Source organism: Neovison vison, chromosome 2, assembly GCF_020171115.1.
Source record: "Neovison vison isolate M4711 chromosome 2, ASM_NN_V1, whole genome shotgun sequence".
Taxonomy (NCBI): domain Eukaryota; kingdom Metazoa; phylum Chordata; class Mammalia; order Carnivora; family Mustelidae; genus Neogale; species Neogale vison.
Window position 1 is genome coordinate 175,596,801 of NC_058092.1, and position 17,259 is coordinate 175,614,059.

A 17,259-nucleotide genomic window follows, 5' to 3' on the forward strand; every position below is an offset into this window, starting at 1 on the left:
AAAGCTTGCTAGACTTATACTCATTAACTGTTAACCTTTGAGCACATTTAAAATTATCTGTAGAAACGGTTGCACTTACTTAATAAGGCAGATGGGACAGGCAAGTTTTTATCAGGAGCACAGAATTCACAGAAGAAAGAAAAAGAATGTGAGATGAACCCAAACCTCTTCCCCAGCCAAGAAGTGTTTTCTCCTATGGCTGTTAGCATTGACCTACTGCATTAGTCATTTTTGCTTCCTGCATAATTTCAAAAGCATCACCTATGCTGATAAATGTGCTGGAATCATCAATCGCTAAGTCTAGCAAAATGTGCCTCTCAACGCACTGAACCCCAGATCCGGCAGGAAGAACACTTGTGCAGAACAGATGTATGGAATGCACCCAACTAGTTGTTGTATATTGAGTTCAAGTCTTATCTCATGCAGAGGTATCAGGGAAATGAGAGAGTTTAAACCTTTATTTAAAATAGAACAGATACGAACTATAAAGGGAAGACAGTTTCAATGGGAGGAAAGGCTTATTTAATCAGTCTTCCCTTCATATACATGCACTCACTAAAGGTAAGAACTGGAAAGAAAGAAAGAAAGCAAGCAAGCAAGCAAGCAAGCAAGCATGCATGCATTACCTTCCAGGTCAAGACGCAGAGAACTAATATTTACTCAGTGATGCTCTATGCTAGGCACTGTACTGGGTGTTATAAACAATGGCAGGTACAGCCTCCGCTTTACAGATGGATAACCAGAGAACCCCAAGAGGTAAAGTGGCTTGTCAGGGACAAGTGAGAGATGGGCCTACAATTTAAGACTGCACCTACCATATTAAGGAGGGCATCATATATTGTGATGAGCACTCAGTGTTATACACAACTAATGAGTTGTTGAACACAACATCAAAAACTAATGATGTACTATATGCTAACTGGACACTTAAAAAAAAGAAAAAAAAAAGCCTGCACCCATCAGACTCTTAAGCTTACCTACTTTTCCTTCTACCATACACTTCCTCCCTTTCTAATATAAAAAAAGAAAAAAAAATCTATGAAAGGCTGAATCCAGCCCAGAATACCCAAATCATTGCAAAAGGCTGCCTATCGAATCCTGGAAACTTTCTGCTAAAGAGCAACATATTTACACGCCAGAAGGTTTTAGCATATGTCCTATCTATATCATTTCCAAGTACCTATCAGCAGAGCGCTTAGGAATCCTGACAGGGCTGACATCTTAACTGCTGCCTCTTTTCTCAGGAGGTTATACATGCGTCAAATTATAGCTGGATATTCAAAACACTGGATCTGAGTTGAAATAAATAAGTGAAGTAAATAACTGTCACCGATATGGCTTTACTAGTTGCAAAGCAAATCTAGCAAATGTTAACATTTTGGGAGGTGGGAGGCAGGTTAAAAGTCAGAAAGTCAAGGTAAACAGAGAAGACCAAGACAATACCCCAAGGCAGAGGGCAGAGAGACAGGGGACTCTTGGCTGAGAAGGAAACTTGCCTGCCAGCAAGCAGCTACCTGCTGTTCTCCTGGGTGTGCACGGTGAGGGTCAACACTGGAAACAGGGAAATCTCTGAACAATTTTTCCAGTCTCCCTTATTCATAAAGGAATGTAGCAGCACACTGCATAGCCCTGGAAAGAGCATGATTTGGGGGATCAATTGCACCTGGGTTCAGATCAGAACTCTGTTTACCAACTGCTTTGAGCTTCAGTTCCCCATCTATAAATTGGGGGAAATCCAACTGGCCTCACAGAGTCCTTGGAGAATCAAATGAGTTAAAATCATATAGCACATAATGGCCATTCAATAAATGTGAGCTCCTTCCCCTTTACTGCACTATTTGAAGTGATTATCAGCAGAGTGGCTATAGGCTCAAAAGAAAAACCACAGGGGCGCCTGGGAGACTCTGCTGGTTAAGTAGCTGCCTTCAGCTCAGGTCATGATTCCAGAGTCCTGGGATCGAGCCCCGCATCGGGCTTCCTGCTCAGCAGAGAAGCTGCTTCTCTCTCCCTCTGCCTGCCGCTCTGCTTACTTGTGCTCTCTATCCCTCTGTCAAATAAATAAATAAAATCTTGGGAAAACAAACAAACAAACTTTATTTAAAAAAAAAAAAAGACAAACCACAGTCAGCTACATCAGGAAGTCTTTTTCTCTTCTGTGAACCAAGAAAAATACATGTGTATCTTTCTTTCTCTCTGGCCTGAGACAGAATCACTTTGTATTCCAATAACCTCTTGAGTTGGGAGCTACAGACTGAGCAGTGGGGGTACCCATTACGCTCCATCGAGAAGAAAGAAACCCATCATTGTAGCTTAGAGTAAACAGTATTTAGCACACTGAAGCTCCTCCCCAGGTCTTCCCCCTGGGATGAATTAGCAGAGTAACTCCTAACGAGAGGCTCAGCAGGGACCTGGAATTATGGAGACTTTTTCGAGCTCTCACTTACATCATGTTATATATATTATACAAAGAGTGTGTATATGTGGGCACGTATGAACACTTTCTACACGTTCATGCCACATATAATAACTATAGATATGTATTTAGTGATAACACACAGATTAGATAGATCAACATACACCATCAAAGACCAAAACAAGACTAACATTGTCAAATCCTGTCCATCTATTTTGGTCCTAGAGTATCACAAATGGGCACGGAGAGGGTGAGACGTGGGCCGCCAGGGCAGTATCCACGGGAAGAAAGCGGGATCATCTTGCCATTAGATTTTAAAGCATCATTTCCTAGCCCCATCACCAATCTCTTTCTACTGCTTTATTACTACACTATTAAAATGTTAAAGTCCTCATAATTTTCTGGGTTTTAGCCTCATTCCCTCTGAACCTACTCCGTAGAAGATAGGCTCCTACTCTGTAGAAGATAGTATCACGAGCTGAGGAAAAGGAAAGAAAGGGCATCTGCCTGCTGCTGATGGGGACATTAAACATCTCTCAAACATGTATAATGTAGCAGGAATTTGGGGGAATGGCGCATTCTCATTTCCTTTTCATAAAAACTGTATGAGGTACATACTTGTTGCTACTGCCCGTCAGAAATGAGAAAGTTGAGGAATACAAGTCAAGCATCTTGTTCGCAATTCCTAACTAGCAGGTCTGCCAGACACCAACCACGAGGCCTTCTGTCCTCCAGAAAGAGGCGGCTCGTGAACAGGAACTCTAGCATTAGTTAAGTTAGGGCCACATCTTTCATTATCAAGAAGAGAGCCGTAGAGCAAGAATTTACCTTAGAATTCCAGGATACTAATGTGAGTTCTAGAGACTTCGTGAAGACATGTTCACACATGAAACCTTTTCAGATGTGATCATAGATTTGGATGTGATACGAATAAATCAATTTAAAAAAAAAAGTCTGTCACAAAGGGGAATTCCAAGAGAGTTTTTAAAAACAAACAAAAAACAGGGGCACCTGGGTGGCTCAGTTGGTTGAGCAGCTGTCTTCGGCTCGGGTCATGATCCCGAAATCCCAGGATCGAGTCCCACATCGGGCTCCCGGCTCCACAGGGAGTCTGCGTCTCCCTCTGACCTTCTCCCTTCTCATGCTCTCTCTCACTCTCTCTCTCTCAAATAAATAAATAAATATATTTTAAAAAAACAAACAGGGGCGCCTGGGTGGCTCAGTGGGTTAAAGCCTCTGCTTTCGGCTCAGGTCATGATCCCAGGGTGCTGGGATCGAGCCCCGCATCGGGCTCTCTGCTCAGCAGGGAGCCTGCTTCCCTTCCTCTCTCTGCCTGCCTCTCTGCCTACTTGTGATCTCTGTCCATCAAATAAATTTAAAAAAAAATTTTTTTAAAAACAAACAAAAAACACCACAGTGAAATAATATGACAGTGTCCCACCACATGGCATCTCCTCCACCTGCCTCAAAGGAGACTCATATACACTGATTCCTTATCATACTGTGACCCACATTCGTATCCAACTTAATACGAAGCACATCTATACCAGAATGATCTCCTTAGCTGAAAATTCAAAGCCTCCAAAGTGACTCTCGCCTACCTTTTCAGCCAAATTTACCACTTTTTGATTTTTGGTTTTCAGATCAAAAATACAATCTGAAACTGTGTCCAAGCATGTTTTCTAAAAATTACCATATTTGAAAACAATTCTACAAATAAGAGTTCCACCATAGTTGCCAAATAAACATGTCTGCTAAGTTTTTACATTAAACTCTGCAAGATAAACATAAAGAAAAATAAAAGTCAAAAGAACTCTATAAAAATATTTGCCCTCAAAATGGAGCTAAAGGGGGCGCCTGGGTGGGTCAGTGGGTTAAGCCGCTGCCTTCGGCTCAGGTCATGATCTCAGGGTCCTGGGATCGAGTCCCGCATCGGGCTCTCTGCTCAGCAGGGAGCCTGCTTCCTCCTCTCTCTCTCTGCCTGCCTCTCTGCCTACTTGTAATCTCTCTCTGCCAAATAAATAAATAAAATCTTTAAAAAAAAATGGAGCTAAAGGACTAATAAAATTAATATATAAAAAACTTTCATAAATTGCTGAGAAAAATATGAATACCCTTATAAAATATTGCCAACGACATGGAGAGGCAATTTCTAAAAGAAGATGTTAAACAATAAACAGAACACAATCAGATGCCTGGGAGAAAACACTGTGATATCAGACTTCATTTCTGATACTCAACTGGAAAACAGAAGAAAAATTGAAAAATTATATTTTCTCTTGAGTAGGACGAGAGAAGCATTTTCTGAGAGCATGACATTCACGATATTTGGTTATGAATCTTTTGCGCTGCTGAGTCAGGATTCTAAGCTCATGGGTTCAAACTGGGTCCTACTTGTATGTGACAACTATACATGAGTGAACCAATAACTTGTCATCGTAAGATGATTTCTAATATACGGAAACTGTATACTTCCGTAAATATTCTGAGTAAGTGATATTTTTTAATCTTCCTGATCCACACCTCCCAACTGTCTCACACGCTCTTACTTGCATTCCTAACACACGTTTTAAAGGGCCCGCAATAACATTATTCCCTTTAGAACAGAAATCAAAGCAAACACGTCTTCCTTGAATGCCAAGGAAACGTGTTTAAGGAATGATATTCCCAAATGAAAATGGGAGTCTTCTCTTCCTACAGACCACACGCCTTCTAAAAGCGGCCCACTTGGGGGAGCAGAGAGGAAAGCGTGTCGTCAGATCAGTCCTGAGGCTAAGGGAAGCGACAGATGATGAGGCCAGCACACTCTCACATCTGACCCTGATATAAGCCGGTCTCCCCACGAAAAGACCTTCAGGGCAGCATCGTGCCTGCACTGTGGCAGCGCTGATTTATTCTGAAGGCAGAAAGAAAACAAACTTTGGCAAGGCACAGCAAACATCCAAGTATTTTTAGTCAGCCTCGTGGTAACCCACACCCTTAAACTGGGCATGAGTCAATTCTGAGAGATCTTAGAATTGTGTCATCGGGATTCAGACTTTGCCTGACACAATGCGGCATTGTTCCTGATGACTCATATTCCAGAGTTCAAAGACAAAAGAATTCTATCAGAGAGGCTCGTGCTTTCCTTCAGCTCCTCTATGAAGTAAATCGAACGTTCTGACAGCACACCTATCTCCAGATGTCAAGTCACACTTACAAACATCTAAATCAAAGGCTTGTCTAGGCAAGTCTTCAGTGTACGATATTGAAAAAGTGACCTTGGTTTCTTTAAATGCTGCCCATTCAATTCACATTCTATAAAAAACACATAATCAAAGTGGTGGGGGAAAACAAAGAAAGAATCAGATACCAGAATTAATAAATGGGTTTCCTTTCACTTGTACAGAGGCTCTTCTCATAAAACTCAGAATTCTTCCAAGCCACCCCTTCAACAGGATGAAGTCATATCTCCTCAATCTTAAATATCTTTAATATCTTTAATATTTTAAGTGGGTGAGAGGATTCAATCACAAAAATTCGGAAGAAGGATTCTGTGTTCCCTCTTGAGGCCTCAGACATCCCCTTGCTGGCAAAGTCGGTTGAACCATTAACTGACTGGAGATGGAGGAGCCGGAGTGGGTGCCAAGTAGCGAGGGACCTCTTTAAAGCTCAGATCTCTGACTTCTGGTATGTTCTTTGAAACTGTGACAGGAGAGAAAGGAGGCAAACTAAGCTGATGGGCCAGTGAGGGTTCCAACGAGCCAAGGCAGTTGAGTTTATACCCAAACTGAAAAGAGGCCATGAGGCACTCCCAAGATACCAAAAATGTAAATCAGAAGAAACCTTTCATTTGGGGTAAAAAAAAAAAAAAAATGCAACAACTCCCAGGCTCTTTTTGCCCCCAGTCAGTTTTACTCACTTACCTAACTGAATTCCTGTGGCGTTGGAGCCTTTAGGGAAATCATTTCAGCCTGGCAATGCCAGTGCCTCAAGTCTTCTGATGTCATGGTACAAAGTCAAAACTTCAGGAAAGACAGTATTTAAGCTACATATAAAACCCTGCTACAGAAGGTAGCATAAGCACATTCTGGAAGGTGTTTAAATGGCTAAAGGCTTGGTAAAGGAGGTTGGTTTGTGCACAAAGAGATAAGACAGAATAACAAAGTCCTAAATCTACACATGAATGGTTGTTTCATTCTCGTATAAGTTTCAAAAAAAAAAACTAAAGTATTTCAATGTCGAAATACGACGACATGTATTTTTTTTTAAAGATTTTATTTATTTATTTGACAGAGATCACAAGTAGGCAGAGAGGCAGGCAGAGAGTGAGAGGAGGAAGCAGGGTCCCTGCCGAGCAGAGAGCCCGATGCAGGACTCGATCCCAGCACCCTGGGATCATGACCTGAGCTGAAGGCAGAGGCTTAACCCACTGAGCCACCCAGGCACCCCTCTTAAGATTTTTATTTACCCAACTATATAAATTGAGAATTTGGGGTGAGAGCTAGAAAAATCCCATCTTAGCTTTGAAATTATGAAGACCTCTGCTCAACTAACTAGATTACTAACTAAATCTTGGTCCAATTATTCAACATATGATTCTATTTTTTAACTTTAGAAAACAAAGATAGTCATACTTTGCCCCTCAAAATTATTGGAAAAGAAAATATACCTGAAAAATACAAACTTTCTTTAAGAGGTGAGACATAATATACACAGGTAAGAAGGAATTATCAATAGGATTCCAATGAATTTTGTTTTCATTTGTTACCAGTGACACGAATAACACTTACTGGCAACATTACAAAATCCTGCCGAGCTGATATGATGAGAAACGCCTACCAAACCAATGTGAAAATCTCAAAAGACTACATTATCATTTTTATGAGTAGTTCGTGACAAAAAATCAGTATTATTCTACCATTTCACTGCATAACAACAGCAACCAAAAAAAAAAACATCATTTAAGAAGATGATCCAGGGGGGCCTGGCTGGCTCAGTGGGTTAAGCTGCTGCCTTCGGCTCAGGTCATGATCTCGGGGTCCTGGGTTCGAGTCCCACATCAGGCTCTCTGCTCAGCAGGGGGCCTGCTTCCCTTCCTCTCTCTCTGCCTGCCTCTCTGCCTACTTGTGATCTCTCTCTGTCAAATAAATAAATAAAATCTTAAAAAAGAAAAAGAAGATGATCCAAGTGTATCTGCATTTCAAAGGATAAGGGTAATGACATGTTAGAACAGTAAAATAACTAAAGGTTCCATAGATGGGAGAAAGTTATAAGTTAATTGTTTAGCCACATAAAGTAGCTGGTATTAGACAATTTCTGACATTCCAAATGGCAATTATGCATAACCCACCCTAATAAAATCTATACATAAGAGTGCAAAAGTCACCTTAGGAAAAACAATAAGCCATAATAACATGAATTGTATCATTTTAACTTTTCTTTTTAAGTACTTTTATTTTTTTTTTCAAATTTTATTTATTTATTTGACAGAGAGATAGAGAGCACAAGTAGGCAGAGCAGCAGGCAGAGAGAGAGGGAGAAGCAGGCTCCCCACTGAGCAGGGAACCCAAAGTGGGGCTCGATCCCAGGACCTTTGGCATCATGACCTGAGCCGAAGGCAGTCGCATAACTGACTGAGCCACCCAGGTGCCTCTCATTTCACCTTTTTTCGAGCTCTTATTATGTCACCAAGTAAAATGTTTTCTCTCCCCACAAACCTATGAGAGTGCCTCTCATTTCACCTTTTTTCGAGCTCTTATTATGTCACCAAGTAAAATGTTTTCTCTCCCCACAAACCTATGAGAGAGGGGCCATGACTAACCTATTTTCAGGTGAGGAAATCGAAGCACAGAGCGATGCTGTATACTGCCCAAGCGCATGGAGCCAAGTCGGGTTGATGTTCAAATGCCTATCCTAACCCTTCCTTCAGTCTGGCTGTTGCAAAGAACAGATACTTCCCAGACTAAGAGCTGGAAGACAGTGGCTATTAAGCATATGGAAAGATGAGGGCTGGAAACTCCAGGAAGATGGGAAGAGGACAGGGAGAGAGTTGTAGCATTTGCCCGTCACTGTACAGAGGAAGGAGGAAGAAAGGCAGCCTGTGGGGCCCACTGAGCAGAGCTCCCCTCAAGGTCAGACGGAGGCACTTAGTTATCACAGCTAAAAGACTTCCACCATTATAATCATCAAACAGGCTCTCCTAATTCCAGATCAAGAAGCATTTGATCATAATTAAACGTCCACTCAGGCTTTTCAGACAGAGACTGTGCTACAGAACTGATCCAAGCATTTGGTTTTCATGGCATTATAAATGGAGAAAGTGACGTTGCATCAGTCTCCAGGGGACAGGGTCACTCTTGGATGCCATAAATGCAAATCTCCAACTGCACAGCTGAGGACCAGATGTGGCACACAATTAACACCCCCAAGGTACCATTCTACCATCAGCACGCGGCCAGGCGACCAGGTGGCCCCACGAGGCAAAACCATAAAAGCTTTCAAAATGTTCTCTAATTTAAATTTTTAAAAAGGTTAAAAAATAGCATCTGATATATAAATCATTCACTTAAGTCCATGTTTATAATTATAACAAAGAAGGAAAATAAAAAATATAGATATAGATATAAATATAGATATATAGATATCTATAGATCTAGATATATGGTCTTCAGTGTCAATTTTTTTTACCTTTCTGGAGCTCCGTGAATAGTGGGATCCATAGTCACCCTAGAAACAAAGAAATGAATTTCAGCAAACATGAAAGAATTTCATATTTACTGTGACAACAGTTTACAAATGATTATTATGAATGGACTTAAAAACTCAGGAAGTGCCTTAAAAGGGACACAAAGTAAAACAAAGGAAATGTAATGGGCCATAGAGAACAAAGGAACATGCGGGAAATGTTCATACAACTAATGCCATAAAGAAAAGCACACCAAGTCAAAGGCACCAATAATCTGAATAACATTTTTATAAAAAAAAGTTGTGTCAAATACATAAAAAGTGTGAACCTGAACTGGAAAGGAATATGCCCATGAGATACAATTTCAATGGGGTAACAAATATACTGTGAAAACAGTCTTTCCTGTGTGAAAATGTTGGCACAGGAAAAACACTTTCTCCTACCATTTCTCTTCACAGCTATTATGAGAAACCAATGTTCTCTCTCAAACTTCATTTCCCAAATATTGTTTACCAAAGGCCAGAATAACAAAGCAGATAAAAGCCAAACGCCAGATTCTACAAGAGATGACGTGGTTCCTCTCAAACTCGTCCAGCCTCAAAAAAGAAAACTACAGACCTATTGTAAGGGCAGGCACACCAAGACCAAGGACAAGGCTGACGTTTGCTTGTACAAAATGCTAACTTCATTTCTGTCAGGAGAAAATGCATTTAGCTCATTTCCTGATAGGATACAGTAACATGTGCAAGATGCAAATTATTCCAACTGGTATCAAAGATTAAATATATAGAATGTGAGGAAAGGAACATTGTACTCTGTACCTTTAGCTATAATGATGCTTGCGTATCAGTTAATGCTACCAAAAGCTACACAAATTGATGTCACAGGAATTAGTCTTACCAATTTTTTTAAAACTCAAATCAAATCATAAAGAATTAAACCTGAAATCTAACATTCCTGAGGTTCCAATAAAGGAAAGTGGGAAATTCACATTTCTAAAACCTCACTTTATTCCCAGCCATACTGTCATATATTTAATCTTCACAACTTCTAAAACAGTGACTTCAATAACTTTTTATAATCATAAAAGCAATATGCATTTATAATAGAAAATATGCAAAATACAGAAAATAAAAACCAATCATGATCACACCACTTAGCACAGAATTGATTATCTTTTGCCGTGCCCTTTCAATATACACAGACATATGCACAGGGCCTTTTAAATAAGATTAGGATTATACACAAATTCCCTTAACAGTGAAACATTTTTACCTTGGATAGTCTTCGAAAACTCAATCCTCACAGTTACATCATAATTTTCACATTGGCATGACACCATTTGTTCAAACATTTCTTGATATTTATTTAAGGTGTGCCGTTTTTCTATTTATCTAGTCCATCTAACACTGCAATACTATCCTTGCACAAAAATCTTATTGTATCTGCTAGTTTCCTTAAGTGAAATTCACCAAAATGGAATTTCTGAAGAAACAGCATAAGCTTCTTCCATGGAACGTGTCCACAGTTTGCCCACCGAAAGAACAAAAATCAATACTGGCACACTTTAGTTTATTGTGTCTTGCAGATACTGTTTTTTGTTGTTGTTGTGTTTTTGGTGTGTTTTGTTTTGTTTTGTTTTGTTTTGTTTACAAGTTGAAGGTTTGTGGCAACCTGCCATGAACAAGTCTTTTGGCAACATTTTTCCAACATGCTTCCAACAGCATTTGCCCATTTGGGACTTGGCATCGCACCTTTATAATTGTTATACTATTTCAAACTTTTTCATTATTATTATTATATTTTCCATAGTGATTTGTGATCAGTAATTTGGGGGCACCATGATTCTGCCCAAAGGAAGACAGTAACCTAATTGAGAAATGTTGTACGTGTCTGACTGCTCCACGAACCAGCCTCCCCTGACCCCCTGGTGCCTCCATCTCTCTCCCTCTCCTCAAGCCTCCCTACTCCTTTAAGTTCCAACAATACTGATATTATGACAATTAATAACCCTAAAATTCCCCTAACTGTTTAAGTGAAAGGAAGAATCACAGGCCTCTCACTTTAAATCAAAACCAAGAAATGACAGAGGTTAGCCAGGAAGCCCTGTCAAAAGCTGAAACAGGCTGAAAACTAGGCTTCCTGTAGCACGTTGTGAATGCAAAGGAAAAGTTCTTGAAGGAAATTTAAAGTACTACTCCAGTGAACACATGAATGATAAGAAAGGGAAACAGACTTGTTGTTGATACGGAGAAAGTCTGAGTGGTCTGATAGATCGAACCAGTGAAAACATCCCCTTAAACCAAAGCCTAATCCAGAGCCAGACCCTGACTCTCTTCAGTTCCGTGAAGGCTGAGGGAGGTGAGGAAGCTGCCCAAGAAAAGTCTGAAGCCGGCAGAGGTTGGTTCATGAGCTTCAAGGGAACAAGCCGTCTCCAGAACATACAAGCACAAGGGGACGCAGCAGGTGGTGATACAGAAGCCATAGCAAGTCATCCAGGAGATCTTACTAAGACAACAATGCAGGTGGCCACACTCCACAACAGATTTGCACGGCAGACAAACAGCAGCCTTGTAGTGGAAGAAGACGTCATCTAGGACTTCCATAGCCACGCAGAAGGCAATGCCTGGCTTCAAAGCTTCCACAACAGGCTGACTCTCCTGTTAGAACCTAACACAGCTGGTGACTTCAAGTTGAAGCCAATGCTCACTGACTCTTCATTCTGAAAATCCCAGGGCCCTTAAGAATTACACCCAGTCTTCTCAGCATAGGCTCTGAAAGTGCAACAAAAAAGCCTGGAGGACAGCACGTTTGTTTACAACACGGTTTACTGAATATTTTAAGCCCACTGCTGAGACCTACTGCTCAGAAAAAAGATTCCTTTCAAAATATTACTGCTCATTGACCATGTACCTGGTCACCCAAGAGCTCTGATGAGATGCATAACGAGATTAATGTTTTCTGGTGGCTAACACACCATCCATTCTGCAGTCCATGGATCAAAGAGCAATTCTGATTTTCAAGTCTTATTATTTAAGAAATGTATTTCATGGGGCACCGGCGTGGCTCAGTCAGTGAAGTGTCTGCCTTCAGCTCAGGTCAGGATCCCAGGGTCCTGAGATTGAGCCTTGCATGGGGCTCCTTGCTCAGCGGGGAGCCTGCTTCTCCCTCTCCCGCTGCCCCTCCCCCCAGCCATGCACATACTCACTCACTCTCTCTCAAAATAAATAAATGACATCTTTAAAAAAAAGAAAAAAGAAATACACTTCATAAGGCTATTGGGGCCATAGACGGGGATTCTTCTGATCTGGGCAAAATCAGCGCAAAACCGTCCGGAAAAGACTCCCCACTCTAGATGCCATTCAGAGTATTCACAATCCATGGGAAGAGGACAAAACAGCAACATCCACAGGAGTTTGGTAGAAGTAGATTCCAACCCTCACAGATGACTTCCAGGGGTTCGATACTTCCATACTACCATAAATTTTTTAAATTGCTTAGAAGCACTAATAAGAAAAAATACCTAAAAGTCAGGTGTGGTGGAAAGAGCAAGAGAACCAGAATTAGAAGGGGAGCCTGGAGATGGGACGGCGGGGCTGCTCAGTAAGGCAGTGGCTGGACACCACATTCAGGGCTGTCTGTCTGTCTTCCTCTTACCATCTGTCCGTTCTTGTGCTCACAGGATAAATCTGATAGTACACATAACATTCGGTAGGAAAAGGATCTCCGATTACTTCCTCAAAATCGCCTTGGCTTTTCCCACCATGACCAAACTTACAAGGATGAGGAGTTGCTTCTTATGGATGAGCAAAGAAAGTGCTTTCTTGAGATGGAATCCATTCCTGCTGGAGATGCTGTGAAGGCGGCTGCAATGTCAACAGAGGACTGAGAATGTTATGTATTTAGTTGATAATGCGGGGACAGGGTCAGAGAGGACAGAATCCAATTCTGAAAGAAGTTCTACTGTGGTTAAAATGCTGTCAAACAGCATCACAGCTACAGAGAAATGGATCATGAAAGGAAGAGTCAATCGATGCAGCAAACTTCACTGTCATCTTAAGAAATTGCCACAGTCACCCCAACCTTCAGCAACCACCACGCTGATCAGCAGCCATAACAACGAGGCAAAACCCTCCATCAGCACCAAAGATTACAACTCACTGAAAGCTCAGATGATGGTTAGCATTTTTAGAAATAAAGTAATTTTTAATTAAGGTATATATATTTTTTAACTTAATGCTACTATATACTTAATATACCGCAGTATTGGATAAACATAACTTTTATATGCATTGGGAAAGCAAAAAATTAATATGATTTGTTTTACTGCAATATTTACTTTATTGTGGTGATCTGGAACCCAAACTGCAATATATCTGAGATATGTCTACGGACTGCCTACCAAAAAGACAATTAGCTGTGTATATCAGGTCCTATTTCTCAAATGCACCTTAACAATTTCATAAAATTCTTTTTACTTCACAGTGAAAATGGTATCTACTTTGACTTTTAGGTATTTTTTCTTATTAGTGCTTCTAAGCAATTTAAAAAATTTATGGTAATTCTCCTATTTATTGCCTTTGACCGTTTTTACTTAGGACATTTGCGGGTTTTTTTTATTGATTTGTAAGAGCTCTCTTTGCACAATAAAGATATTAATCATTTGTGTATCTTAGTTGTATATTTTCATTCGCCTTCCTAGTCTTATTTGCATTCAGGTTTGGCTTATACTGGCTTTCGATGCACAGAAGTTTAAATTTTATGCAAACTTATCAATCATTTCTTCTGTGGTTTCTTCCACGGTTTCTATGCTTAGAAAGTTCTTCCTCAGTCCAACTACAATTAAATAGCCCTGCAACCACCTCCCCCCTGCACCAGCTTTTACCCTTTCGATCCATGTACAATTTTTGGAGGTATGGTAAGATGAGTACTTAATGTGATTTCTGACAACCCCCTCCCTCAGCCTTTTCTCCAGCACCACTGGTTAAAATCATTCACTCCTTCATGGCTCATTTGTGTAATATTCACTTTGAAAGCAACTGTTTTGAGGTATAACCTTTGCTCTAATGTCAGTTTGGCACCTGGGTCAGTTGTTGTTTTTTTTTTTTTTAAAGATTTTATTTATTTATTTGACAGAGAGAGACAGAGATCACAAGTAGCAGAGAGGCAGAGAGAGGGAGGGGGAAGCAGGCTCCCTGCTGAGCAGAGAGCCCGATGTGGGGCTCGATCCCAGGACCCTGGGATCATGACCTGAGCCGAAGGCAGACCCTTAACCGACTGAGCTACCCAGGCGCCCCAGGTCAGTTTTTTTTTAAACTACTCTAAATCTTAGTTTCCTTATTTGTAAAAGGGGCATCATAATACCCATCTTACAGTTTTGTGGTAAGGATTAAACGATAATTTACCGAAAACACTTAGTTTAGTGCCTACTATAGCATTCTAGCTCATTAAGTCGGTGGCTGGACACCAGATTCAGGGCTGTCTGTCTTCCTCTTACCATCTGTCTGTTCTTGTGCTCACAGGGTAAATTTGATAGTACACATAACATTCGGCAGGAAAAGCATCTCCAGCTACTTCATTAAAACCGCCCTGGCTCTTCCCACCTGTCTGTTTTTACATAGGACCACGTCAATCTTCAGTTCAGTTATGCTTAGGATGGTCTTACCTTTCCACAATCATCTCTCTCTCACTTGCTTTTTTTTAGCACACGCATTACACAGGCCCAAACTTCCAAAACAATGTTTAAAAGTAAGGGCGAACGTAGATATCCTTGCCTTTTAATGGATTAAAATACTAAAGATTCTAGAGTCTCATCATTGAATTTGATGTTGGTCATGGGTTTAAACCAATCTTTATAATACTGAAGACTTTATAGTACTGAAGCCTTTACAATACTGTTTTTTGACATTATTTTTATTTCCATCCACAGAGGAAAATGAATTTTTCTTAAAGATTTTATTTATTTACTTATTTGACAGAGCAACACAGCACACGCAAGGAGAGCGGCAGGCAGAGGGAGAGGGCGAAGCAGACTCTGCTGAGCAGGGAGCCTGACATGGGGCTCGACTGCAAGACCTTGGGATCATGACCTAGGCGAAGGCAGCTGCATAACCAACTGAGCCACCCAGTGCCTGGAGGAAAATGAATTTTGAAGAGGTAACATGAGCTACGCAAAGTCATACAGCGAACACATGGGCCCTGAATGCAAGCCCAAGATGTCTGGTTCCATTTTTATCTCCCTCTGCAACAATGCTGCCACCCTATAATATAGTCAGTCTTCAAACCAGTCATTTGTGTTCAGGCGGTTTTTTAAAGATTTTATTTATTTGAGATGGGAGGGCAGAAGAGAGCATGAAAGAGAGCACGAGCTGGGGGGGAGCGGCAGAGGGAGAAGCAGGCTCCCCGCTGAGCAGGGAGCCAGATGTGGGGCTCTATCCCAGGGCCCTGGGATCCTGACCCAAAGCCAAAGGCAAACACGTAACCAACTGAGCTACCAAGGTGCCCCACAGCCATTTGTTTTGTTCCAAGTTTAGCCATATAAATCCGTATAGATCTTATAAAACATCTTCTTATAAAATTAATATAAGAAAGGATGGCTAATTTCTCAGCTGAGCTAAAGAAGTGTAGATCCGTTATTACCTGCAGAAATAGGTCAACATTCATCAGTGTTTGTCTGAGAAAGAGAATTTAGTAGAAGATACCTGAGACATGGCTATAAGTCCTCCTTCCTTATCTCCTATGCAGAGAAAACACAGAACTTCCATCACTCTTGCTAAGGGTAGAAAAGGGTAAGACTTTGAAGCCAAACAGAAACTCTGGAAGGCAGAGGACTGAAACTTAGCAGATGACATGCAGGTGGTGGTAGAAAGCAAAGCAGGAGGAGAGGGTTTAAGTAGCACATCCTGACCTCTTCCTTCTCCTCAGACCCATGAGGGCTGAATGTGCCTGTTAGAGCAAACGCCCAATATAAATACGATTTGGCCCCTCTGCTTTTGTTTTCAGATCTGATCTGAAGTTTTCCCCTCCCTCTGACCCACACTGCATTTCAGAAAATCAAGTTTTCCTTCTATGGGCCTGATTTCAAATAAATACATGTCTTTTTGCTCTAGGATAATTTAACTTTAGCAAATGTTGGGAAACTGACAGGAAAGAAAATGCAGGTAAGAAGAAAGTTGCAGTTTCAAAAAAACCTCAAAGTTGACCCTGGTTTTTCCTAGAATGTAATTATCCAGACCATACTCTATCTCTATGCTAGCTCTACCAGATTTCTACCAAATGGGCCAGATTTCTCTTTTTTTCTTGACAGGAACCACAGATGCTGTCTGTCCCAAATCTCTCTGTACTTGGAAACATACAGGGCCAATCATCTTTTCCCTTAGTCCCACTCCAGAAGAGGTCTGAGAGTCTTGCTAAGACCTTACCTGCAGAACAAGAGCTTAAGAAAACCTATCCACACATTATCTGGCACATAGTAAGAACATCGTAAGGATTAACTCTTTATTATTTTAAGTAAGCTCCATACGTAGCATGGAGCCCAATGCCAGACTTGAACTCACAACACCTTGTCCTTCACAACACCCTCTTCTCTCCTTTAATCCAGCCTCCAACCTAAGCTGCTCCTCTCTGTTCCCATTCTGCCAACCAGGTCAAAATCATACACTGTGAGGAAAAGTGATAAAATTAGATAACTTACGTTAAATTAAATTAATTACAGTTTAAACGGAATAGATCTAAATTTATAGAATAGAGGTTAAATAGAAAATACCCCTTTCCTTTTCTCTTCACATAGCCCAAGTCATGATTCCACAGAAAAACAAAACACTTAGTTCTTAACATTGTCTTGTCTTGACATTAACAAAAATGGAACGCTCAATCACATACATGTCCAGTGACTTCACATGTTAGAGCATCGGGCCTACAAAACAATCCTGTGAGAACCGCACGGTAGAGACTATCATTGTTATTTTGTAAAAGAAGCAGCTAATGAGCAAAAACTAAGTAAACTACCCTGAGTTATATGTTCGTAAGTCATAGCAATAAGATTCAGAACAAGGATTTCTGTTGTTAAACCCAAAATTCTCCCTGTTTCCTGAAACTGACAGTCTCTAGAACCCTTGGTTACTAAACTTTCATCATTTCTATTAGGGCAATCATGATTCGCTTCTCAGCAACTGTTCCC

The 17,259-nt window shown here is 40.8% G+C and overlaps 1 protein-coding gene across 1 annotated transcript in view; it reads right to left on the reverse strand.

Annotated features, from left to right (window-relative positions):
* ANK3 (ankyrin 3) overlaps positions 1 to 17,259 on the reverse strand; it is a 667,998-nt gene that overhangs the window by 547,190 nt on the left and 103,549 nt on the right. The window contains exon 2 of the mRNA XM_044239560.1: positions 9,083 to 9,121. Within this exon, the coding sequence (XP_044095495.1) occupies positions 9,083 to 9,121 (39 nt within the window). The remainder of the gene's footprint in view (positions 1 to 9,082; positions 9,122 to 17,259) is intronic.